Below are 27,441 nucleotides of genomic sequence, written 5' to 3' on the forward strand. Positions count from 1 at the left end.
CAGCTCTTCAGCTTAAAAAAGGAGATGAGCACCACTCCACCAAGTCGGACTCGACTAGATTAAATATCAAGGGAAAACCTTTACCTATAGCCATGCTTGAGAATAATAATAATAATAATAATAATAATAATAATAATAATAATAATAATAATAATAATAATTTTATTCTTATACCCCGCCCCATCTCCCCGAAGGGACTCGGGGCGGCTTACATGGGGCCAAGCCCGGTCATGACAATATAAAAACAAGCAGTAAAACAAATCAAACAACAAACAAGTTATAAAAACACATACAATACATCATGATAAAATCATGGATAAGATCTGTAGGAAACTGGGCTAAAGTGCTAGTTATGTCAATGATAGAAGTAGTTCAAACCAGAGAAAACTAGCAAAGGAAATAAGAAATATGTCAATATAGTTTTGTTGCAGCTAGATTAACAATAGTGAAATCCTGGAAGAGGGGGAAAGAACTACTTATAAAGGACTTGAGAGAAAAACTATTAGACTATATTCAAATGGCCAAGATATTAAATGGTATTCGAGGAGGAAATAATAAAGAGTTTGCCAAAAAATGTTGGCTGGCATTTGGATATTTGGAAAGAAAGACAAATGTAGATTTTAAGGTAGCCGGAGTGGACATTTTTTAAAGCAGGTATAAGGGTAGGTTTTGTTGGGGATGGTGGATGATAGGTAGATGCTCTTACATATGCTCATGAACCCAGAGTCACCCTGCAGGATAATGCACCACTCAGCTTTGCAGAATGGATAACACAGGAACTTTTACTAAGTCTAAGAGATCAACAGAACAATAGTATTTATGTACAATAGTCCCCCTGATTGCTTACAGAAATCAGCAGTTATAAGCAGTCCTTTCTTAGTCCATAAATCTGCTTCAGTGGAGATCAGCGGCAAACAAGGCCTCAGAAATAGTCAGGACTCTCTGAGTACAGAGCCATCTTCTTTCCAGCCAGTACTCGGTAGACTCACACAGAGAGAGAGAGAAACCTGTCCTCCAGCAGCAGGACAGCAACAGTTACAAATCGATTCCCAGGTCCTTGCAAACTCAGTCATTTGGCTTCATGCATTTGATTTTCCAGTTAACACGCATATAGTATCTTTGCAAACCATGACAGGTTTTAATAGATATAAGATTCACAAGGAGTAGTGACGGAAGTCCTAGGTGGTGGTTTCACAGGTGTGGGGATGGAGGGAAGGGCTGTGGTAAGGTCCGCTAAATCAGTGGTTCTCTAAACCTGTGGGTCCCCAGGTGTTTTGGCCTACAACTCCCAGAAATCCCAGCCAGTTTACCAGCTGTTAGGATATCTGGGAGTTGAAGGCCAAAACATCTGGGGACCCACAAGTTGAGAACCACTGCTCTATATGTATAGTTTTTGTTAGTTATTGTATTATTTGTTCTTTTTATGTGTTATTTGTACATAATATATTTTTTTTAAAAACTACTTCAAACTCCACAATAAGGCAACTGATTTATTAGAGCCAACAACCATGCCATAAATGTGTGGGAGAGAAAGTATCCCATTGGGGATATTGTGCCATGTTCTCAGGTTCAGGGCCAGACTAAGATAGTTTGTCACCCTAGGTATTCAACAGAAAGACATTTCTGTCCTGCCCCTAATTCTTGTACATCTGCCAGCCAGATTGATACATGTATTTTACAGAAACATTGGTAAAGGAAACTACATAAATCCTACGCCGCACTGCAAGGTAGTTTAAGGAGCTTAGGCCAGGACATGTTGCTGACCCACCTTGCTCCTTCAGCACCTCACTGGAGCATATTATCTCACAACATCTGTTATCTAAAGTAGCTTTTTTATTCTGCTTAATGACAGAGATGCTGCTGCTTGCCCTTTTCACCTACCCACTGAAGAACAGATGTCTTCTACCTCTGTAGTATGTTTCATTTTACAATTGAAGAGAGCATCCCAGATCACTTGTCATCATTTGAGAATCACAGAAATGCTATTTTGAATCTGCTGGGATGCAGTTGGATTCATTGGCTCAAATGGCCAATGACCCAAAAGGGTGGGTAAAGTGGAAATCTAACACAAAATGGGAAAAAAATATATTCAAAGCATTTTTGTTCATCTCAATGCTTTTTGAGCAAATAGGTGCTCCATTATATTTTCTTTTCCTGGAGATAATGCAAAGCATACTTCAGCTTTAATAAGAATACCATGACCATCATCTGTGCGTGCACACATCATTACATATATATCTGAGGAACACTCTCCAAAAGAAATCTGACCTAGAGAGTTCCTGACAGGGTTATCACTGGTGGATAAAACTATTCAGCAGAAAAGTAAGCAGAGCAAGAACAAGTTATGGAGCACCCAAGAGTTGGCTGGTTTTTGTTCCATGGATGAGCCTTTTAAAACTAGAAGTCAGGACAGAATCTGATACTTTATGGGGATAAGTGGACCCCACATCTTGCACAATAAATTAAAAGCGAACAAGCTAGCTATTCGTACGTTGGGTATGCCGTCATGCTGGTACAAAGAAGAATGGTCATGGGTGCCACTGGTGACTTTTGTTAAGGTTTCAAGCATCCTGCCTTGATGTTCCCCTAATGTTCATATGCTTTTATTATCCCACTCACAGCTTCCTTTCTGTGTTTTGCAGTTTTGTCCTGGATTTGGAAATATTCACCTTTTCTTTTGGAGGGCTCCACATGGTACCCTTGCCTTGGCTTGTCATGTTCCTCTACACCTTATTAACACCCTACAAAGTCCTACAAATCTGGGCCGACTCCATAAAGACTCTCCAGTTTCCCACTTTCCCCACGGTCATTGCAGCAGTGGTGTTGCTGATCGGCCACACTACTGTTTTGGGCTTTTTTCCTGTCTACACTGTCATCTCCCAGCCTTTTGGACCTGCTTCCCGTTTCATCATTATCTTTGAGCAGGTATGCCATTAGGATATGGATCTAGAAGTAATTTTAGCTGCAGTATATATGATTGGTGGAGTCACAGGTGGTGCAGCGGGTTAAACTGCTGAGCTGCTGAACTTGCTGACTGAAAAATTCTTGGTTCAAATCAAGGGAGCAGGGTGAGTTCCCACTATTAGCCCCAAATTCTGCCGACCTAGCATTTCGAAAACAAGTAAATATGAGTAGATCAATAGGTACCGCTCCAGCGGGAAGGTAACAGTGCTCCATGCAGTCATGCCGGCCACATGACCTTGGAGGTGTCTAAGGACAATGCCGGCTCTTCAGCTTAGAAATGGAGATGAGCACCAACCCCCAGTGTTGGAAACAACTAAACGTAATGTCAGGGGGAAACCTTTACTTTTACCTTTATTAGGCCAAAACACCTGGGGACCCACAAGTTGAGAACCACTGATCTAAACTGTAAGTGTCAGGTACGTATTGTGTCAATATTTGCTTTTCTGTCTTGTTTAGTGCCGTTTTTTGATGAAAAGCCATTCCTTCCTGCGGGAAACTGTGCCTCCCATCCTTCGGGCCAGGTCAGATCATGGTGAGCATAATTTAAGAATGAAAGAATGCCATGTGGTTTCCAGTGCTGCAGCTCCTTCTTTCCCTTGGCTCATGGGATACTCGTGTAGCCTTAGCAGTCGAGCAGAAGAGGAAATTTCTGCAAATGGTGCTTGTATCATAGTATTCCTAGCCTTGCTTCAGGATATTCTCAGCATGCTATATAAACCCATGTCTCTCTATTTCTGCCTCGGTGGTCAAAGATGCTCCTTTGTTTCTTTTTGTCCCCTTTTAGGAAAGATGCAGCCACCTCCATTCTCTACGTATCTGTATTTTCTCTTCTGCCCTACTTTCATCTACAGGGAGCATTACCCAAGGTGAGTCCCGTTGGCACACTAATCTTTGCTGGCTTCTTAGACCCACTGTTCCATCACAATGATCCTTGGCTGAGAAAAAGGAATTAGGGGATGACATAGTCTCAGAATACACACTGTATTGTTCCTGAATCTAGCACACCACACAAGTTTCGGACTGTGGTTCCCATCATCCTTTACTTACTGACTGACTGACTGACTGACTGACTGATTTACTTACTTAGGTGATCCCTTGTCAGAGTATGTTGGCCTTCCAAGTGTAATGTCTTGGCAGTGGGTACGAAGGTGACCGTGTCCTATTCTTGACCTGCATGATCTTCCACAGTGAGGACATCATTTTCCAAATGGAAGGCGGTCCCAGTCAGGGTTAGCTTGATGTGCCTTCCTCTTGGCACATTTCTCCCTTTCACCCTCCATTTGTGCCTCTTCAAATTCCACAGCACTGCTGGTCACAACTGACCTCCAGTTAAAGAGCTCAAGGGCCAGGGCTTCCCACTTCTCAGTGTCTATGCCACAGTTTTTAAGTCCATCTTTAAATCTTTTTTCTGGTCTACCAGCCTTCTGTTTTCTGTTCTTGAGTTGGGAGTATAGTAACTGCTTTGGGAAACATTGATCAGAGCATTCAGATGATGTGGCCTGTCCAGCGGAGTTGATGATGTAGGAACATCACTTCAATGTTGGTGGTCTTTTCGTCTTCCAGCACACTGACATTTGTCTGCCTGTCTTTCCAAGAGATTTGCAGGATTTTTCAGGGGCAATGTTGGTGGAATTGTTCCAGGAGTTTTGTGTGAGGTCTGTAGATGGTCCATGTTTTGCAGGCATATAACAGGGTTGGGGGGACAATAGCTTTATAAACAAACACCTTGGTATCCCTACAGATGTCCCAATTCTCAAACACTGTCTACTTCATTCGGAAGAATGCTGTACTCACAGAGCTCAGGCGGTGTTGTATTTCAGTGTCAATGTTGACATTTGTGAAGAGGTGGCTGCCAAGGTAGTGGAAATGGTCAACATTTTCTCGTCATCCACAGCCCACATGGAGGGAGTTGCTATAGAGCCCTAAGTATTTTCTGCAGAAATGGCTGTGGGTGTATCTTAAAGCTTTAAGATGTGCTTCTTCCTTTGCTCAGGTGAACTGTGGGGGCCTTACTTAGAAGCTCTGGAAATCTCAGTAACCAAAGGCACTTTAAGTTGAACAATCAAACAAAATTTTATTTTCACAAAGTCCATGGCAGACTTGGCACACGTAGTTAAGGTTGCAAATATAAACAGTCAACTTATAAAACCTTGCAGATGTTCCTTTCTTGCTTTTCCCCTTTAGTTGCTGGTTTAACTTCCTCCAAAGGCGAAGAGATCCTGATATCCTCTTTACCCTAGCCCTGAGCTATCAGAAGGAGCAGGTCTATAACTATCTAAGCTCCAGTTTTTGGGGCAAAGTAGGTAGAACTTCCTCCAGTGGCAGAGAAATCCTGAGATATTCTCTGCCCCAGTGCTAAGCTACTATTTTTAGAAAGAACAGGTCTTTCCCTATCTATGCTCAGGACTGGTTTTAAAGGCAGGTCAGTACTTACGATGGCTTTGTCAGAGTTGGCCTGTCTTGGCCACACAAGCACACATGAGTTCTTTCTTTTTCAGTCTAGAAGGCAAGAGGCTTCTCAAAATGGAGCCTTCTTTCCCCAGGAAAAGGGGCGGTCTCCAGAACAATAAGATACATTTGCAGGCTGCAAGCAGAAAAGCTTTGCAAACAGGCTACAAACTCTACTAATGGCTATACTATCAGGTTGCTGCAGAATCTGCAACAGCCCTGGAAGAAATGCAAACAGGTGCTATTCCTGCAACTATGGGCAACTTGTAAAATCAAACTCCTGGGAGACGGAACAGGGTGGCTGTACAGAAATCCAACCTTTTAATAGTTTTCCCAAAGACAGTAAACTGAGTCCTGAAATGAAAAACACCCCTTATCCAATGTTTACTATTTCCCTTGCACTACTCATAGGACACCCTATGTTCGCTGGAGGTATGTCATCGAGAACTTCACTAAGGTGAGAGACACCAAACAATATTTCCATATATATTTATATTTGACCTTTCTGCCAATGAAGACAGCATTCAGGATCAGTCAGTAATCTCTTGAATCTCAGCACAGCTGCCTCTAGGCAGGGCCGGCCCTAGGCATTTTTCAAGTGTAAGCAAACAGTATTTTGCCCCCTACCCCTGCCCCCCAAATACGGTGAGAGTGGAAGAAGAGAGCCATGGAGATTTCCCCAAAGTTCTGGGCTTTTACCAGAGGGAGGAAACTCTTCCCTCCGGGGCCACTTCCCGCGTCCTCCTTGGAACATCCAAGCAGGCAGGCGCCCAAGGCATCGGAGTGGGGTCGGGCGAAGAGTCCCCGACCTCTCTTTCTCTCTGTATCCTCCCAATAAGAGGGAGAAGGGAGGCAGGCAGGTGGGGAAGAGCGAGGAGGAAAAGGATGCAAGGAGGAGAAGGAGAGCTAGCGGGAAGGGAAATGGCAAGCGAGTTCAAGCGAGAAGAGAAAGCAGGGGAGGAAGGGAAGGAGGCAGGAGGAAGAGGAGGAGGAGGAGGAGGGGGGGGGAGGAGGAGGTGTGGAGGGGAACCCAGCTAAAGGAGGGGGGATCCTCTTATTGGAGCGCAGTGGAGAGGGGCTGGGGAGCCCATTCGTTCTGGGCAGGGGCTGCGAGGGAGGGTGGTGAGGAAGGGAAACCCGCACATATTGGAGTGGGAGAAGGGGGGAAGGGCATTCAAGAAACCAGGAAGGGGAACGGCAAGGGAGAGAAGGTCGGCAGGGGTGAGGACAGGCCTCTCACAACCCCACAGCCCACTCTCAACACAGCTCAAATGGGAAGAGAGGGGAGGTGAGGAGGAAGCTGAGGGAAAAGGCTTCTAACGGGAAGAGAGGAGCAAGATGAGAATGAAGAGGAGGAGGAGACTCCTTCAGCTCACCTGCCCTTCTTGCTCCGTCTGGGCTTTCTTCCATGAGGGGGGGAAAGGAAACTGAAGAGGGGGCTCTCTCTTCACGTGGGAAGGGATTCCTTCTCCTCCTGGTCTAGCTAATGGGGAGCTGCTCTCCTCGTCTCCTCCTCCTCTTCCACCCCTTGCTTCCCGGCAGCAGTTCCTTTTGGGGAGACGGAGAAGGAGAGAGGGGAGGAGGAAGGAAAGAAGGAAGGAAGGAAGGAAGGAAAGAAGAACAGGGAGGAAAGGTTGAGGGGGACTCAAATAGGCAGCAGCAGCACCTGCGCACACACGTATGCAAACACAGCAGTCAAGAGAAAGCCCTGCGGAAGTGTGCGCGCCAGGGAGAGAGAGGGAGGGAGAGTGCACTTTGGAAAACTCTTCCTTCCTGCAAAGGCCCGGCTTAGGGAAACTCGGGGCGCATTATGCACCTCTCTCTCTCTCTGGGCACTGAAGGCGCTTCAATAGTGCCCCCTGGGGATTGGCACCTTCTGGCACCTTCCACATTTGTGTAGTTCACGTATATGCTCAGCCGTCCCTGCCTTTAGGTCTGAAGGGGTCCTGGCAAAAAGTACAATTTGTTGCCAGAAGGCATTCACTTAAAGTTCACACAATGCCCTGGATAGAAGTGATGCCATGTAAGGGGAATTGTGGGAAGTTAAAGAGACCACAGGATCTAGCTACATCGGTCACAACTGGGATTTTTTCAAAAGTCTCTGGTGAATCCTGGCTTGCTTTTTATACCAACTTTAAATACATTCACATACTAAGATGGAACTTTGTTTCTTTTTCATGCAGTTCTTTGGATGTCTGATTTCTATAGCCATGCTCTTCAAGTGCTACACTATTCCTGTTTTCAGTAATGCAAATAAGCATCCCTTCAGCTTCAAAACTCTAGTGCTCTATGTCTTCAGTGCAACAGTGCCAGGTATGTGGATGGAGCAGCGGTTTGGTTAATTTCGTGGAATTCAGCTGCAGTAATCAACTGGAAAAAAGTCAGGAGTATATCCTGGTGGCGCAGTGGATTAAACCGCTAAGCTGCTGAACTTGCTGACTAAAAGGTCAGCGGTTCAAAACCTAACAGTTCAAAAACATGCATTACCTTGGATTATATGGCAGTGTAGATAATCTGGATTATATGGCAGTGTAGAAGGGGCCTCAGACTCTAGTAGTGATGGAGCTGGGCTCCTGGAGGGAGGGCTTGGTGAGCACTGAACATCCTACTAATCTTCTTTATCCCCTAGCTGTCATTCACTATGTACATGCAAATATAGACTCTTCGGAATATATATATTTTTTAAATTCAAAATTCAAAAAGCCTTTGGTTTCACACATCTTGGATGAGAGAGAATCAAACTGTACTTATAAAAAACATCTTGCAGGTTTTTTTTCATGTTAGGAGCAACTTGAGAAACTGCAAGTCGCTTCTGGTGTGAGAGAATTGGCCGTCTGCAAGGACGTTGCCCAGGGGATGCCCAGATGTTTTGATATTTTATCATCCTTGTGGGAGGCTTCTCTCATGTCCCAGCATGGAGCTAGAGCTGCTAGAGGGAGCTCATCTGTGCTCTCCCTGGATTGGATTCGAACCGGCAACCTTCAGGTCAGCAACCCAACCTTCAAGTCAGAAGGCCTGCCAGGACAAGGATTTAACCAATTGTGGCCATTGGGGGCTCCTATCTTGCAAATGAGTTGGCGATGCTTTGTGGAATCCAAGAACCCAGGGTTTGATACTTTAAATTTGCTAGTGGTCAGATAGCAGGGCTGTAAGATTTGCATTGTAACACTTGTTTCCCCTGCACCAAAACTAGATCGATTTTGAAAGCAAAGAGGGGTGAGATAGGGTAGGGATTATGCTACTATGTATTGAAATATTTGAAACAGATGCATTTTCATTGTATGTATAAATGATAAAATTTTGCGTACTTGCTTCTCAATAAACACAGCACAGATTGCAATTTACAGTGAACATCACTGAAAAGTGCTAAAGTGTTATTTGCAGCTTTATATATCCATGCATAGATTCACTACATGGGGACTAAACTTCTGTCCTGTCCCTTCCTGCATCATCTGATTCAGAGTTTCTCAAACTGTGCTCCTCTAGATGTTTTGGACTTCATTTTCCACAATTCTTTGTGTTGTTTATTCGTTCAGTCACTACTGCTTCTTCGTGACCTCATGGACCAGCCCACACCAGAGCTCCCTGTTGGCCGTCGCCACCCCCACCTCCGCCAAGGTCAAGTCAGTCACTTCAAGAAAACCATCAATCCATCTTGCCCTTGGTCGGCCCCTCTTTCTTTTTCCTTCCATTTTCCCCAGCATCATTGTCTTGTCCAAGCTTTCCTGTGTTCTCATTATGAGGCCAAAGTACTTCAACTTTGCCTCTAATATCCTTCCCTCCAGTGAGCAGCCGGGCATTATTTCCTGAAGGATGGACTGGTTGGATCTTCTTGCGGTCCAAGGCACTCTCAGGATTTTCCTCCAGCACCAGAGTTCAAAAAAATCTATCTTCCTTCGCTCAACCTTCTTTATGGTCCAGCTCTCGCATCCATAGTTACTACATTGCTTTAACTATGCAGATATTCGTTGCCAGCGTGATGTCTCTACTCTTCAGTACTCCAGTTTACCATTCTTAATAGTTGGTAAACTGACTGGGATTTCTGGGAAATCAAGTTCAAAACACTTGGAAGAGCACAGTTTGAGAAATACTGATCTGATTTAATCACTGGTTTATAGTTTAACCTAGCAGGAAAACTATATTACAGTCCCCATGTTATGAACAAGATAGGTTTTGTAGGTTTGTTCGTAAATTTTGTGAATTTGTATGTAAATCAGAACAGGTACATTTTTAAAATTGTAACTGCAGCCAAATTATGTATATATTAGCTTTGGATAGCATAGGGAAGGGTGAACACCCTTGTGGTGTTTTTTGTTTTTGTTTTTGTTTTTTTGTGTTTTTTGTTTTTGCTGTTTGTGCCCCTGTCCAGAAGATTTCACCTCACTTTCTGTCCCTGTGATTACTGGATTTTGAAAAAATTAGCTTGTTGTGGAAACAAGGATTGGTGGTGCTTTGGTGGCGACACCTTTTCCCCATGATAACTCTTTCTTCAGGGCTAGGATCATTCAAACATTTCTTTAAACAGAATGGGGAAAACTAGATACTTTCTATTGGTTCCCAACTCCTGAGCTAAAAGAAAATTCTGTATGCCGTTGGAGAGGGAAGGGGTGTAATCAGAACATCTACAGATCGTCTAGTGTTGTTTATCAAGTTACGGCAGACTTTGCAGCCTCAGATGCTTCCTATTCGTTTAACATATTTGTAATAATGTATTGGTGTACTCTAAGCAACTTAATTTTTTCTCTCCCCACAGCAATATATTTCCTGCTGCTGAGCTTCTATGGCTTTTTACATAGTTGGCATAATGCCTTTGCTGAAATGCTGCGCTTTGCTGACCGCACTTTCTACAAGGTGATTGCAGGGGTTTGGGAAGGTTCCGGAGAAAGGACTAGGTTGTCTTACATCCTATTCCATCTGCACACATCTCATGACTTATTTGGCTCCCAGTGAACACAGACATTCACGTTTTGCAAATAAACTTAAGTGTTCAGAGTTCTACAAAAAATAAGATGAAAGAAGAAGCAAATACAAATGTTGATGTTTGAAGGACAATGACAAAAGAAGACAGGGACCAGAATCTGTGGCAAGGCCAGTTACAGAATCTGTGACATAGACTATAGCTAATACCTACCATTTAAACCAAGATGTGAATTAAAGAGAACTAAGCAGTGCGCTGCAGAGTGCTTTCACAGACACCTCAGGAACCAGTTCCAGACTTGGACAGTGACCACAAAGATCCATTGGAAGATGTATTTTCTCTTACTAAGTCTGACAGGATTTGCTGGCCAACCGGGGCCTTGGTGGGGCAGCGAGTTAAACCGCTGAGCTGCTGAATTTGCTGACCGAAAGGTCGGCTATTCGAATCTGGAGAGCGGGGTGAGCTCCTGCTATTAGCCTCAGCTTCTGCCAACTTAGTTAAAAAACCAGCAAGTGTGAGTAGATCAATAGGTACCGCTCCAGTGGGGAGTTGATGGCGCTCCATGCAGTCATGCTGGCTACATGACCTTGGAAGCGTCTACGGACAACACTGGCTCTTTGGCTTAGAAATGGAGATGAGCACCAACCCCCAGAGTGGGACCCGACTAGACTTAATGTCAGGGGAAACCCTTTACCTTTACTCTTCATCAACATGGCCATTCAGGATCAGCATTAGATCAAAGCAGATCACAGCAAATGTGGGCAAAGTAGTAGAAAGCAAATATTCCCGTGGGAACACAATTGGGGGTGTGGAGTTTCCTCCGTATTGGTTTATCTTCCAGTGCGCTGGGTTTCTGGGCACTTCAGCTGCATGAGTGCTAGCCCAGTCTTGACTAATACTTTGAATTTTCAGTCTCAAAGTCTAGTTCTGCATAGGATATATACTGATTAGCTACAGCAGATTGTATAGCTTGTTCTACAATTTCCAGTGAGTTTTTACAATATGCTGTGTTCAACTTAATGCATGCTGCAGCACGCATTTTGTGATGACCCATGGGCCTTGTAGTCCTGCTCAGGACATTGTAATTCCTGATGAAGATGAAAACTTGGGTTTTTTACCTTCCCAGTCTGAACTGGATTCCTCTCAGCCAGATCTTTCCCAGGCAGATCTGGGAACCTTGCACCTGCAAGAAAGTTGTCTCCCAGAAGTATGTCAAACAAGCCCAGAGCCTACTTCTCCCGTGTTCTTGCGCCGGGAGTTTTGTAAACAACAGAGAAGTTTGGAATCAGCTTCGCGCAGGAGTGCGAGGATTGCAGCTAAGAATGTGGCCAATTAAGACTGCTTCTCGTGAGAATCTTTGGGGAGTCTCACATCTGGTCTCAGAGTTTAGCTTTCGGTTCTGATTCCCAGAGAACTGCTTCGGCGGGAAAGTTAGACTCTATTTAGGTGTTTTACCTGCGTAGTAACTTCGCGGAGTCAATTCGTCAGCCTACGGAGCGAGTTGTGTCTGGACAGCGCGCTCCGATTCAAGCCTCGCTCCTGCTCAAGCCTTGCCTTGCTATCCAGCCTTCGCCTTGCTTCCCAGCCTTTGTTTATCTACGGACTTTGCCTTGTTTCCCAGGATCAATCCTTGCCTTGTTCCACGGATTTTATCAAGTTATTCCACGGACCTTGTTCTTGTTATTAGTTACCTTGTTCCACGTTCAAGCCTTGTTTCAAGTATCAAGTTATTTCCTAGCCTCGCTCAAGTTTCATGGACTAAAGGACCTTGTCATCTCCCCTCACTTTGCTTGGCAAAGTGAGTGTTTCGGTTATTGGATTACAACTTTGGACCTTAATATTTCTTATTGGACATTGCTTTTTTGGACTAATTCTGACCTTTCCTGAAAGGTCTAATTCTGGACTATTTTCTACACTTGTTTTTATTAACTTTATATATTCCTTCAATAAAGATATTAGATAGATTCTGGCCTCTGTGTATGGTTATTGGTGCTCTGCAGCCTGGGTCGTGACAGTTTGACTCCGCCACCCTAAGCACCAATTAACCTCGGCCAGAATGTCTACCGGAGTCGTACCTGGGCCGAGCGGCCAGCCGATTACCTACACCATCGACAAGGATGAGGTGGACCGAATCCGTGATAAGCTCAATGCACAGGATGGAGAAATAAGGGGTTTGAAGGAACGCGGAATTCGTCTTCCGGCCATGGCGTTGCCAACCAAGTTTACTGGAGAAGCTTCTAAGGTTCATGTCTTCCGTCGCCAATGTCAAGCTTATCTAGAGGCCCGTGCTGCCGAGTTTCCCCAAGAAGACATCAAAGTGGCATGGGTTTACAGTCTTCTAGACGGGCCAGCGGCCAGCTGGGCGACGGCACTGTACGACCAAGCCTCTCCACACCTAAGATCAGCGCAACACTTCTTGGACCACCTCAAGGAGACTTGGGGAATCGAGGACAATTTGGAGGCAGCCGGTCACAAACTCCGTCGCCTTTTCCAAGGAGACAGACCTATGTCTCAGTATATAGCCGAGTTCCGAGTGCTGGCCCACAACACCGGCTGGAACGATGTAGCCCTCAGGGGACAATTCCGGGAGGGTCTCAACATTGAAATGCTGGAAGAAATCTCCAAGGTGGATCCTCCCCAGACCCTCGAGGCACTCATTGATCAATGTTTACGGGCTGAAGTCATGATTGCCAACAGGAAACAGTGGGTTCGAGGCCAGGGCAGTAGAGCCGGGGCAAAACCCCCCGCTCCCGCCAGCGTTCAGCCACGTCCGGTGTGGAGACCCCCACCGCCAACCCCATACCCCAGAGGAGGCGAGGAGGTGCCGATGCAGTTGGGCAATGTGCGTCCCAGACTAGATGCCGCCGAGAAGGCCCGTCGTCAACGCTTAAACCTCTGCTGGTACTGCGGGAACGGGGGCCACTTCGCCAGAGAGTGCCCAGCCAAAGGGAAGCCTGCCGCCCGTCTTGCGGCGGCGTCCTCCACGGAGACGAAGGCGTCTGAGCCGACTGGCACACAGCCGGCGGGGGAAGCCAACGACCGGGTGTAGAGAGGCTCGCCAACCCGGTCAAAAAATCCATCCAAGAGCCGCCAACCGGGGTCCTGTTCCTTCTCGTGGTCACATTATGGTCAGCAAAAAGGGGACCCGTCATGATCCACGCCATGATAGACTCTGGAGCTACCAACAATTTCATCGATAGAGAGTATGCCGACTCTCTGGGATTACAATATCATGATTTCAAGAATGCCCGTGTGGTGCAAGCCATAGACGGCCGCCCCCTCAAGACGGGCCCCGTAAGTCAGTGGTCGGAACCCACCAGGATGTGGATAAGGGAACATATGGAAGAGATTTCCTTCTTTGTTACCGAGGTCCCCCATTTCCCTGTGATTTTGGGAATTCCATGGCTGACTCTCCACGACCCTAACATCTCCTGGTCCAACAGAGAACTGCAGTTTGCTTCACCGTACTGCCAAAACCATTGCCTCGTAGCCAAGGTATGCCATGCCACAGACACCGAGCCCATCATCACCTTGCCAAAGAAGTACTCCGAGTATTGGGATGTATTCAATGAGAAAGAAGCCGAAAAATTACCCCCACATAGACCTTATGACTGTGCCATTGACTTGGTGGAGGGGGCCCCGATCCCGCGAGGGCATCTCTACTCCCTGACTGAACCAGAGCAAGAAGCTCTCAGGGAATTCCTAGAGACAAACCTTCGCAAGGGATTCATCAGACCCTCTCAATCCCCAGCCGCCTCCCCAGTGATGTTTGTGAAGAAGAAGTCAGGGGAACTACGCTTGGTGGTGGACTACAGAGCATTGAACAATATCACCAATATCACCAAGCGGAACAGCTATCCCCTGCCCTTAATCTCGGATCTACTGGATCGGCTTCGAGGAGCCAAGGTTTACACCAAGCTGGATCTTCGGGGGGCTTACAACTTAGTTCGCATCAGGGACGAGTGGAAGACCGCCTTCCAGACCAAATTCGGATTATTTGAGTCCCGAGTTATGAATTTCGGTTTATGCGGAGCCCCCGCAACGTTCCAGCATTTTGTCAATGACATTTTTCAGGACTATCTAGACAGGTTCTTGATAATCTACCTGGACGATTTTTTGGTGTTTTCCAGATCACAATCAGAACATGAGAACCACGTCAAAATGGTGTTACAACGATTGCGGGATCATGGACTTTATGCCAAGCTGGAAAAATGCGCCTTTGATCTACAAGAGGTAGATTTCCTTGGTTACCGCATCTCGCCTCTAGGGCTTTCCATGGATCCAGCCAAGGTTTCAGCAGTATTGGAATGGCGGGCGCCAACTAACAAGAAAGAGGTGCAGCGTTTCTTGGGGTTCGCGAACTATTACCGCAAGTTCATTCCAGATTTTGCCCGCTGGTCCGACCCCATCACTAGCTGCATCCGTGGAAAGCAGCCTTTCCGCTGGACTGATCAAGCAGAGAAAGGGTTCCAGCAACTAAAGAAACTATTCACCTCCCAGCCAATTCTACAGCACCCAAATCCTGGAACCCCTTTTGTGGTGCAAGCGGACGCCTCTGATGTGGCAATTGGGGCTGTACTCTTACAACCGGTGGGAGATCACCTCCATCCCTGTGCCTTTTATTCTCGTCAACTAACCACACCAGAGAGGAATTACACCATTTGGGAAAAAGAACTACTGGCCATAAAGGCAGCCTTTGAAACTTGGAGACATTGGCTAGAAGGGGCCAAATTTCCCATTGAAGTCCACACTGATCATCGTAATCTAGAACATCTAAGAACTGCCCGCAAACTAAATCAGAGGCAGCAACGTTGGGCTTTATTCTTTGAACGTTTCAACTTCCAGATCCATTATGTGACCCCAGCCCAAACCAAGCAAGCAGACGCCCTGTCACGTAAACCGGAATACGCTGCAGGACGCAAGGAGACCTTTGAATCCCAACTGCTACAACCCGAGAACTTTGCCACGCTCACGGTGGGGAACACCAAATCCATTCCCATTGGTTCAACTTCCCCTACTCCAGGACCCATCTGTGCTCAAGAAATCAGGGCTAGTCAGCAAGCAGATGCCTGGGCGCAGGACCAACTTCGCCAAGGTCTGCATTTTCCCTTTTCGCTTAAAGATGGGCTGCTCTGCTATAGAAATCATGTTTATATCCCACCCGGACCGGGCAGGGAAAAAGCGCTTCGTCTGTGTCATGACTGCAAACCAGCAGGACACTTCGGACTATTTAAAACTATGCATTTGATCCTAAGGGATTTTTGGTGGCCCAAGATCCGCAAGGATGTGGAAAAATATGTCAACACCTGCCCAGTATGCCAGCGCTCCAAGATACGAAGGGAGAAGCCCTCAGGGCTTTTACACCCCCTTCCTACCCCATCTCGCCCATGGGAAATAATTTCCGCGGATTTCATCACTGACCTACCACCTTCCTGTGGATTCACCACGATCTTAGTGGTGGTGGACCTTTTCACCAAGTTAGCCCATTTCATTCCCTGCGAAGGCCTCCCCACGGCCAAAGAAACTGCGGATCTATTTCTTCAACATGTTTTCAGACTACATGGATTGCCCAAGAGTTTAGTCACAGACCGTGGATCTCAATTCACCTCTCGTTTTTGGAAGGCACTACAAAAACTATTGGGCATAGACTCTCGCTTATCTTCAGCTCATCATCCCCAAACAGATGGGCAAACGGAGCGCACCAATGCCACTTTGGAGCAGTATCTTCGCTGTTATGTAAACTACCAACAGGACAATTGGGCTTCTCTGTTACCACTGTCTGAGTTTGCCTACAACAATGGAGTTCAAGCTTCTACAAAAGAAACGCCGTTCTTTGCAAACTACGGCTTCCATCCACGTTTCTTCCCCCCTGTCATTGAAACTTCAGAAGTTCCCGCAGCAGAGGATTGGCTGCAGGAACTCACAGCGGTGCAACAACTTTTGCTCCAGCAACTGGACCAAGCCAAGGAGGACTATAAACGCCACGCTGACAAACATCGCCAGCCGGGCCCCGAAATCAAGGTAGGAGATCGGGTTTTCCTGTCCACTCGCTTTCTGCCCTCCCACCGCCCTTGCCGGAAGTTAGATGCCCGTTTCATTGGCCCCTATCCAGTGGTGGCGCAATTAAACCCCGTGACTTTCAAACTCCAACTTCCGCGTTCAATGCGCATTCACCCAGTGTTTCACCGTTCCCTGCTCCTTCCGGCGGATGGTGTGCGACCTGATACAGACCAACCGGCCCCCCCTCCTGTTTTGATGAATGGGGAGGAGGAGTTCGAGGTTGAGGACATTTTGGATTCTCGCTTTCACCGCCGCCGCCTACAATATCTCATTGACTGGGTGGGTTTTGGCCCTGAGGAACGCTCTTGGGAAGACGCCTCCACAGTCCATGCTCCTGATCTAACCCGTCGCTTTCATCAGACCTATCCCACCAAACCGCGACCTCGCGCCTCGGGGAGAGGGCCCCAGTTTGGGAGGGGCCTTGAGGAGGGGGATAGTGTGATGACCCATGGGCCTTGTAGTCCTGCTCAGGACATTGTAATTCCTGATGAAGATGAAAACTTGGGTTTTTTACCTTCCCAGTCTGAACTGGATTCCTCTCAGCCAGATCTTTCCCAGGCAGATCTGGGAACCTTGCACCTGCAAGAAAGTTGTCTCCCAGAAGTATGTCAAACAAGCCCAGAGCCTACTTCTCCCGTGTTCTTGCGCCGGGAGTTTTGTAAACAACAGAGAAGTTTGGAATCAGCTTCGCGCAGGAGTGCGAGGATTGCAGCTAAGAATGTGGCCAATTAAGACTGCTTCTCGTGAGAATCTTTGGGGAGTCTCACATCTGGTCTCAGAGTTTAGCTTTCGGTTCTGATTCCCAGAGAACTGCTTCGGCGGGAAAGTTAGACTCTATTTAGGTGTTTTACCCGCGTAGTAACTTCGCGGAGTCAATTCGTCAGCCTACGGAGCGAGTTGTGTCTGGACAGCGCGCTCCGATTCAAGCCTCGCTCCTGCTCAAGCCTTGCCTTGCTATCCAGCCTTCGCCTTGCTTCCCAGCCTTTGTTTATCTACGGACTTTGCCTTGTTTCCCAGGATCAATCCTTGCCTTGTTCCACGGATTTTATCAAGTTATTCCACGGACCTTGTTCTTGTTCTTAGTTGCCTTGTTCCACGTTCAAGCCTTGTTTCAAGTATCAAGTTATTTCCTAGCCTCGCTCAAGTTTCATGGACTAAAGGACCTTGTCATCTCCCCTCACTTTGCTTGGCAAAGTGAGTGTTTCGGTTATTGGATTACAACTTTGGACCTTAATATTTCTTATTGGACATTGCTTTTTTGGACTAATTCTGACCTTTCCTGAAAGGTCTAATTCTGGACTATTTTCTACACTTGTTTTTATTAACTTTATATATTCCTTCAATAAAGATATTAGATAGATTCTGGCCTCTGTGTATGGTTATTGGTGCTCTGCAGCCTGGGTCGTGACACATTTGGAACATATGTTTTGTGGACATTCTGACCTTGAGATGGCCTCAAACTGCCTTATAATGCCTATGTGGAACTTTCTTCTAACACAGATTTGGATGAAAAACAGTATTTACAAAAGGAACAGTTAGAATATTTACTGGAGAGCATCTCATTCCCTAGAGCTACAAAATTAAGTGTAGGGAGGAACAGATAGGGGAAGATGGCCCTAGTATCCTGCAGAACACTACACCGACTCCTATCGAATCCAGAACAATCTTAACAGATTAGAGAGATGGGCTGAAACTAACAAAATGAAGTTCAACAGGGACACATGCAAAATACTCCACTTAGACAAAAAAAGAAAAGAAAAGAAATGCAAAGATACAGAATGGGGGACGCCTGGCTCGACAGCAATACATGTGAAAAGGATCTTGGAGTCCTCATGGACAACAAGTTGAACATGAGCCAACAGTGCAATGTGGCGGCAAAAATAGCCAATGGGATATTTGGCCTGCATAAATAGGAGTATAGTGTCTAGATCCAGGGAAGCCATGCTACCCCTCTGTTCTGCCTTGGTCAGACCACCCCTTGAATCACACTGTGTCCAGTTCTGGGCACTGCAATTGAAGGGAGATATTGACAGGCTGGAATGTGCCCAGAAAAGGGCGACTAAAATGATAAAGAGTCTGGAGAACAAGCCCTATGAGAAGCGGCTTAAAGAGCTGGGTATGTTTAGCCTGCAGAAAAAAAGACTGAGAGGAGACATGACAGCCACGTATACAGATGTGAGGGGAAGTCATAGGGAGGAGGGAGCAAGCTTGTTTTCTACTGCCCTGGAGACTAGGATGCAATGGAACAATGGCTTCAAACCACAGGAAAGGAGATTCCACCTGAACATTAGGAAGAACTTCCTCACTGTGAGAGCTGTTCAGCAGTGGAACTCTCTGCCCCGGAGTGTGGTGGAGGATCCTTCTTTGGAAGCTTTTAAGCAGAGGCTGGATGGCCATCTGTCGGGGGTGTTTTGAATGTGATTTTCCTGCTTCTTGGCAGGGAGTTGGACTGGATGGCCCACGAGGTCTCTTCCAACTCTAGGATTCTATCAAAACTCATTGTCCTTTCTTTTTCCTTTTCACTCTGCCCAGGACTGGTGGAATGCCACATCTTTCCCTGCATTCTTCCGGACCTGGAATGTGATAGTACATGACTGGCTGTACTATTATATCTATCAGGACCTCCTATGGGTAAGCAAGCCTTGGTAAAGCAAATTTAAGGGGAGTCTGTTGATTGGGTGAATAGAGACAACAGATGGGCACATACAACAGGGGTGGGGAGTCTGTGACCATTCAGATATTTTTGTCAGGTGCTTTTTTATGCAGGGCCCCATCACCTCAAAATAAATAATCTAATGATCAGAGAATGTGGCATTTATCCTGATAGTCCATTTCCAACCTGGAAAAACAACCCATCCTCCTTCATCAAATGCTCAGGTGCTTTTTACACAGTTCCACCATGTGACTAACCTATGCGCCTTGCCTTCCAGGTACTCAAAGCAAAGGCCCGACCTGTGGTTTTGTTGTCTACCTTCATTATTTCAGCGGCCGTCCATGAATATGTCATGCTGTTGTGCTTTGGCTACTTCTACCCATTTCTGTTCATATTATGGATCTTAATTGTCTTAGGAGGTCAGTACTGCCTTAAACCATGAAATCTTTAAAAAAATAAAAAGCTGTATTCAGTCACCATAAATCCAGTCACAATTACACCTAACATACAGAAGAATAAAATAGTTTCAGTCCCTTTATTTTATGTGAAAGTCCCCCAATGCATGTAATAGTGGTGAAAAGAAGCCCAAACAGGGTTGCTGTGCATTTTCTGGGCTGTATGGTCATGTTCCAGAAGCATTCTCTCCTGATGTTTCGTCCATATCTAAAGCAGGCATCCTCAGATGTTGTGAGGTATATTGGGAACTAGGCAAGTGAAGTTTATATATCTGTGGAATGTCCAGGTTGGGAGAAAGAACTCCTGTCTGTCTGAGGCAGGTGTGCCAACAAAAGATTCCCCCAGACTGGAAGCTGCCAGGCTTTGAATCTGCAAGGCCATTAAATGCTAATCAAAGTGGCCAATTGCAACATTCACACCTTTATTATAAGGGTATATTATAAGGGTTGAAATATTTTAAGGTTTGCTTAAACTCCAGGAAAGGAGATTCCACCTGAACATTAGGAAGAGCTTCCTCACTGTGAGGGCTGTTCAGCAGTGGAACTCTCTGCCGCGGAGTGTGTTGGAGGATCCTTCTTTGGAGGCTTTTAAGCAGAGGCTGGATGGCCATCTGTCGGGGGTGCTTTGAATGCAATTTCCTGCTTCTTGGCAGGGAGTTGGACTGAATGGCCCACGAGGTCTCTTCCAACTCTAGGATTCTATGATTCTATGTTTCTATGTTGCAGTATAAAATATCTGGAAAGCAAAAGATTTCCACTCCTTCCTTACTGTCTGCCTTACACTGTTGATAAGTCAGTTTGTATTCCTTATTGTATTCCTTATCCTCATAAGATATGACTCATCTGAAAATAAGTGAAATTAGTTTAATTTCTAGCTGATAATACACTGGGGGGTCCATGAAATAGGAATTGCACCATTTCCAGAATATATTAAACAGGGATAGGTCACAAAACCCAGGGATCTCTTTTGCTCACTGTAGCCTACAAAGCACAACTAATCTCCCACCATTCTTCTTCACAGGAATATTTCAGTCTACTCCCACTCGCGGGAACAAAAGCCCCAATAATAACGTTCAATTCTGGACATGTTTGCTGTTGGGTTTTGCACTTCAGTTTAGCTTGCAGTCCCTAGAGTGGTATGCCCAGATCCACTGTCCAGTTGAGAAGGTGAGCATACTGATCCACAGCAGTAGAGAAAATCTTCTGTTCTTCTCTCTTTCAAATCTGTACTGTTCAAATATTGTCTCCTCTGAATATGTGAATACATTAGCCATGCACTACTACTCACATACTTTTTCCACAATCTCACAGACAGGGCATTTTAGAAATATCAGTAAATGAGAGAGTCACTTGTAGCAAACCCCAGTGGGAGTTGACGTCTTCTAGGTCTTAAGGCAACCAATGCCAGGTTGATGGGTGCTACATGAATCCAAAGTACACACATGTTCATATGCAGGCAAGCCAAAAAGCCATCATGACCATGGGACATCCAATCTATGGATACATAATCACTAGGATACCATTTTCAGCCCCCCTGCTTCTTACAGTTAAAAGGATACTCTGGTTTCTCTTCAGATCGTATAAATATTTCGCCTTTTTACAATTAAAAGGAATGATAAATTAAGAGTTCTATTAAAATATCTTCTGATGAAACCAATTAATTGGTATGGAAAGTCCACCTTAAGTGCTTCATTTGCCCTATCTACACCGCCAAATAATGCAGTTTGAAATTGCATTATACAGTATAGTCAGTGTAGATTCATATAATGCACTTCAATGCAGTTAACTGCATTATATGAGTCTACACTAACCATATAATGCAGTTATATGTATTATATGATAGTGTAAATGGGGCCATTGTCAGTTTGCATTAAATCAGGTACAGGAGGAATGGGCCCTTCTAACTTGTGGTCATTGTACTTGTTTGGAGGTATTTCCTTAAGGGCTTGAGTGCTTACATCAATTATAGCTGGTAGAAGGATTTTAATCCAGTATAAACAAAACATTGGTATAAATATAGGTATAATTATATCACTAGCATTTTGTTGTTCTCATATTATTATTGATCCATTAGTTGCATTACATTTTCATAATAGTGCTTTTCAGAATCACATGTACTACTTGAGTTCAAAATCTTAATGTTAACAGCACAGGGAAGATATACTATAATTGTTTTTAAAGACTCTGAAATGTAGAAGTAGAGACCAATAGCCCATGTACTTGAGCAGGGGTGGCCTACCCATGGCACATATGCAGTCATGGCACGTGGACACTTTCTAAGTGGCACACACATTCGCCACTAGGTAAGTTTAATATTATGTTAAACATGCAGGCTTATTGTCACAAAGCTACATTTCATTTGTGCCACCACTATTGTAGTTTTCTCTGTTTCCACTAGAGCACACTTATTCCTCCAAGGAAGGGGGCATGGAGACCCACAACATTATCAATAGGTGCTTGAGAAACAAAGCATGTCAACGTGATTCTGATCATTTTGTGCCTTTCTCATTCCTATGCCATTCATAGAGCTGTCCCCTCCATTTTCACTCTGTCTTATCAGCTTGAAGTAGAAGCTATGGCTGGCACACAGGAGCCTATATGTACGTTACATGTCAATGCAGTCTCTGGCTCTGTTTGTAACTAGAAGATTTTACCTACTGTGTTGTAGATTTAAAATGAATCTGAGCAAGCCATGTACTTCCAAAAAGAAATGTGAAGATGATATTGCTCCTTGGGAGTTTAAACCTGAATGGGAAGAACAGTTTTTGTTTATGATAGGAGCTTCATTAAAACCTGTGTGTCTTGTGTGGGGCTTGAGTTGCAGTTTGGAAGAAATTCACTTTCAAGCGCCACTTCAATCAGATGCATGCTAACATAAACTCTCAATGTTCAATGGGTTCACCACTGAGAGCAGAATTTGTGAAGCAGAAGAAAGACTGACTGGGCAACAAACATTTTTTAAGAAAAGTGATCAGATAATGACAATGGTGAAAGCATCATATGAAATCGCTCTAATTATTGCCAGGAGAAAAAAGCTATACACTGATGGAGAAGCAATAATAAAGCCAAGTTTCATGACTTTTGCGAAAGTAACAGGAGGTCCAAAGATCACCTTGAAAGAAATGCAAATGATACAAATTCCAGAATTCTGTTGCACTGTCTTTAACCTGTCTGGATGCCACGGGTATATTACAGTGCGGTCTTCTTCAGCCTAAATACGTTATTGACTCTGACTCTCATTAGTGTCACCTTTAAAAGCTGTTGGAAAGATATCATGGGAGCTCAAATCCACAGCATCTTAAAATGAAAATGATATTTTATATCTTTCGAGTCCTAATATATGCGCAACCTTGCTATTTATCTGCATCCACATCTAGATGCCTGTTTGCCTCATAAATTGTTTCTCTCTCTCTTCTACATCTTGTTTTTCCTTCTTTCTTTCAGAATACGTTCTGGACAAGAGTGATCCCACGTTCTTGGTCCTGTTATTCCTAGTTTACAGCTACGCCAGAGGACCTTTTGAAATCTCTCCCTCCCCTCTGCTCTATTACTGAAACAAGACCTTTCAGCCAGAGGAACTTTATATTGCACTATGTATCGTGGTTTTTGTTCCTGGATTGTAAATGTTATTTGCTAATTGGTTCTATCATAAAAACATGGGCAAAGGTTTGTTAAACTGAAAACGCTTTGGTTTTGCAGGACATTCTGCAGCACATTTTACTATAGTTTTTCAATGAATATCTCCTAGAGTCTCAATCAATCCAACAGTTTCTGGCAGCTACAAAAATGAAGTTTCTGGATTATAACAACTACTTTCTAAGTAAATACCACATAATTAAACACGAAATAACACTTTCAAACCAGGAAGTTTTTTTCCCCCAATTTTTGTTACATATGATATCTGCAGTCAGGCCACTCCTACTCATTTCCTTTATTACAAGCAGCCCTCTGCTTCCTTAGCTGAGCTTTAAAATATTATAAATATTTTTGTAAGTTTTTTTGCTCAAAAAGCAGAATGAGCCTCCTCCTTAACTGAGAACAATATGAAGCATAGTTATTTGGCATTTCTAAGATATTCTCCCTATACTGGAACAGGCTTTTGAGGATTCTCCCATGCACATGAGATCTCATATTGTGCAGGCCTAAAGGAGTGCTTTTGTATTCTAATGATCTCATCTAACCTTTTCCCTAAAGGTTCAATGATTATCCCATTCAGCCATCCAGTCTTCTCCTCAAATTGTAGTGATTTGGTTTGGGACCATGGTTAGAGGGTCCCTGCCTGGCAAGCATATTTTAAACCAAGACAGAGCCACAACTCACCAGATTGAAGACAAGTCACAGAGGTTTATTACGATTAAGCCAAAAAGGATGCAAATAGAGCAATTTGTTTCAAAACATACAAGCATAAAGATAGAGAGAAATGTGAGAATCTTATACAGCTCTGATTGCCATTCAAACTTCCCGCTCCCATGATTGACTGGAAAGGAAGCTGGTCAGGATCTGTGCCAGGGACTGGCTGGGAACTCTGTTGATGGTACCATGGATTCCCTCAATGGGGACAATGGCAGCCAGAAATTGGTCAGAGCGGACGACCAATTAGCTGTAGAGATGCCCTCTGGGAAGGTGCAGTCCAGAGAAAACAATGACACAGATATGCTGATGGACTTTTGATTAGCTTAAACGTCCAATTCCATGCCAAATAAATATATGGATTTTAAGAGACAAAGGCTTGGGTAAAGGGCTTGGCTATCAGTAAGAGTTAACAAATGCAATACTCTAAGCTTCTATTTCCATGAAGTAACAGCACACTCTTAGCTTCAGGTGTATTGTACAAACATTTTGGGCTTATCTGGCTGGCAAAGGAAATCACCTATCATGGTATACACACAATGAATCGGATGATTACCTGGCTTGGGAAATAACCAGAGGGATTTGCTCAACCTTTTCCATTCCCAGGAGATTATCTGAACAAGATCACAGAAGGGTGGCTGTCTCTAGGCTACATTTTGATACAAACAAATTGAAGGAACACACACACTGAGGCTCATACGGAGTGAAAACAAGGTTATGACTACAGGAAAGCACAAAATGAAGACTTCAATTCAAAGAATAGGAAAAGCTTGGAGGAAAGGACAGGCAGCTCTCACCTGAAATGATCAAGGGAATTGAACATGTCATCTGTGAGGAAAAGTTATAATTTGTGGGGCTTGACAGTGTAGAGGAAAAAGGCAAGTAAGGTCAAAAGATATGACAGAGGCGTAAAACATTATGCATAGTATGTTGGGGAAATAGGCAAAGAAAAGTATTTCTCTCCTAATACAGGATAGGGAGTTGAATACAGGATAGATGAAAACAAAGTGTACTTGTACACAATGGCCTATTGATAGTCCATTGAGCCAGTCAGATTTATCTACATGTTGGTTCACCCTGCAGCAATTGGATAACAGAGCCTGCAGCAATTGAGATTAACCAACACATCTCAGCTATTGTATCATTATATTTCATTCCTCTGAACTGGCAAAACATTGAGTATTCCTTGCATAAGTGTAGTGATTTCAATTTTTTTTTCTGTGTCAGGAGCAACGGGAGTTGCTTCTGGAGTGAGAGAATTGGCCGTCTGCAAGGACGTTGCCCAGGGGACGCCCAGATGTTTTGATGTTTTACCATCCTTGTGGGAGGCTTCTCTCATGTCCCCACATGGAGCTGGAGCTGATAGAGGGAGCTCATCCGCGCTCTCCCCGGGTGGGATTCGAACCTGGCAGCCTTCAAGTCAGCAACCCAACCTTCAAGGCCCAAGGCTTTTATCCCCTAGACCACCGGAGGCTAGTGATTTCAATGTTGGACTATGATTCGAGGCATCAGGGTTGAATTCCCTACTCAGCCATGGAAACCCACTGGGTGACCCACTTTCAGCTACCCAAACCCCATAATTGAGTCACCTTATAGCTGCCAAAAGTCAAAAATGTCTTGAAGGCCCACATCAACATTGTGGAATAGTCTGCAGCAAGGGATAGCGATGGCCATTTCTTTGGACAACTTTGAAGAGGGGTTCAGGCAAATTCATGGAGGATAAATCCATCAAAGGGTTATGATCGCAATGACTCAGTATCACAATCAGTAGGCCTTTGAATACCCTTTAGGAAAGACCATGAGCTTGTAATGTCCTTGCCTGTTGTATGGTTCTTACAGAGGTATTTGGGTGGTCAGAAACAAAAGGCTGGGCCTTTTTTTATAATGTTAGAAGTGACTTGAGAACATAGTGCAAATCCCTTCTGGTGTGTGAGAATTGGCCGTTTACAGAGACGTTGCCCAGGGGACGCCTGGATGTGTTACCATCCTGCTGGGAGGCTTCTCTCATGTCCCAAGGCTGGACTGATCCAGCATTATCTTTTATTATGTTCCTATGTTTTATTATCTTTTATTACATCTAAGCCCCACTCAGCAATGAAGCTCACTGAGTGATGGTAAGTCTCACTGTGTTTCACAGAGTAGCAATTTTTTAATGACGGTAAAATCTGTATGATATTATCCATGCATCGTATGCATGACGATGTGAATGGTGGACACTTTATCATTCAGGGTTGTGTCCATGTTACACATCTATACCAGTTTGATAGGATTGTCTTGGGCATGGTTACATTCTATTAGATGCTGGGAATTGTAGTTTGGTGAGATACTTAGAAGTCTCTGATATAAAACATTAATAGTTGAAATGAATCTATGAAAGCTATGGAGGAATGGGGGGGGGGGTTTCAAACAATATACACTAGAGAGGATTTTCTTCAACTGGTCAGAATTGCGGAGATTACTGTTTCTTCTGCCACCATTTATGTATTCAGGACCTTCTTTTCCTTGTATACTGGAACTTTGAGAGAGAGAGAGAGAGACGCGAAACTTTGAGTGAGGTTTCTGCGTGGTTGTGTTCCTTTGCAGGACAATTTACTTTTAAATCCAATTTCTCCCAGGATTTAAATAGTAATTCTTTAGGCAATTACCATATAGTCTTTAGCCTTTCCCTTCTTAAAGGCTTTAACTATATTCCCTCAAAAAAACTGCCCTTTAAGACACAGTTCCCTTCTCCAAAACCAACTCCTAAAACTGACTTTCAAAACTAAACTCCAACTCACTCGATTCCAAAACCTGACTAACTCAATTCCCAAGCCTAACTGAAAAAGAATGTTCAGCCAGCCTCCGCCAACTGTCATTTTGGCTCCGCTCACTTTCAGTTGCTAAGCAACTTCTTATTTGCATTCAGCCAATCAGGCAGCATATATGCTAATGAATGCTCGATGGCTCCTCCCCCTGGCTCTACTGAACTACTGTCAGTGGAGCTTACAAAATGGTCACTCATCTGCCCTGCCTACAAATTGGCTGCACATCAGTCCTGCGATGTAGGCCACATACCAACTTTGGGAGGTAGGCAAGATCCGTAACAAAGGCTCTCTTACAAAAGGATTGTGAGTTTATTGCTTTCACCAAACCCCAGAGATGGAGTGATGGCAGTGCTTTATTTATGCACTTCAGGATCCACTTCTTAGTTTCTTGGAGAGAAAATTGAGGAGATTGATAGTGTTTTGGGATTCAGGACCAAATATCCTCTGCACTCTCTGGTAAAACATCCACAAAGCTCTCCCTCCTATTCAACATACAGATTTAGCATATCTTACCCAAAATTCTGAAATATCTCCCAATCAAAAATTTTCCAACTGGGGGACTGAGATTGTGATACCTTTGGTTTCAGGTGATTCAGTGTTCACAAAGTTTGTTTCATATACAAAATTATACAAAAACATTTTAAAAGTTACCTTCAGAATATAAAGAGTAGCAAAAAATAACTAAATTTTGTAGTGATGCTTCATTATGTACAAATATGCAAATACAGATACAGTGTTCCCTAACTTGTTGCAAGGGTTACGTTCCAGGACCACCCGCAATAAGTGAAA

The 27,441-nt window shown here is 44.5% G+C and overlaps 1 protein-coding gene across 1 annotated transcript; it reads left to right on the plus strand.

The window, feature by feature from the left end:
- Window positions 1-2,025: 2,025 nt before the first annotated feature.
- On the plus strand, window positions 2,026-23,633 carry LOC100559804 (sterol O-acyltransferase 2). The gene is made up of 11 exons (XM_062969384.1): window positions 2,026-2,045; window positions 2,643-2,925; window positions 3,421-3,496; window positions 3,749-3,830; window positions 5,824-5,869; window positions 7,596-7,725; window positions 10,166-10,263; window positions 18,923-19,021; window positions 19,321-19,462; window positions 20,520-20,665; window positions 22,943-23,633. Exons 1-11 carry the CDS (start codon window positions 2,026-2,028, stop codon window positions 22,991-22,993), a joined length of 1,173 nt encoding a protein of 390 aa, XP_062825454.1. The 3' UTR covers window positions 22,994-23,633.
- The last annotated feature ends 3,808 nt before the right edge of the window (window positions 23,634-27,441 follow it).

The sequence above is a fragment of the Anolis carolinensis genome, chromosome 2 (genome assembly GCF_035594765.1).
Source record: "Anolis carolinensis isolate JA03-04 chromosome 2, rAnoCar3.1.pri, whole genome shotgun sequence".
Taxonomy (NCBI): domain Eukaryota; kingdom Metazoa; phylum Chordata; class Lepidosauria; order Squamata; family Dactyloidae; genus Anolis; species Anolis carolinensis.

Excerpts from the sequence above, each read along its gene's own strand:
- LOC100559804 (XM_062969384.1), top strand. The coding sequence starts at position 2,026 with ATGGCCAATGACCCAAAAGG. Across the intron at positions 2,926-3,420 it reads TCATCATTATCTTTGAGCAG|TGCCGTTTTTTGATGAAAAG; the intron begins GTATGCCATTAG and ends TGTCTTGTTTAG. Across the intron at positions 20,666-22,942 it reads TCCACTGTCCAGTTGAGAAG|AATACGTTCTGGACAAGAGT; the intron begins GTGAGCATACTG and ends TCTTTCTTTCAG.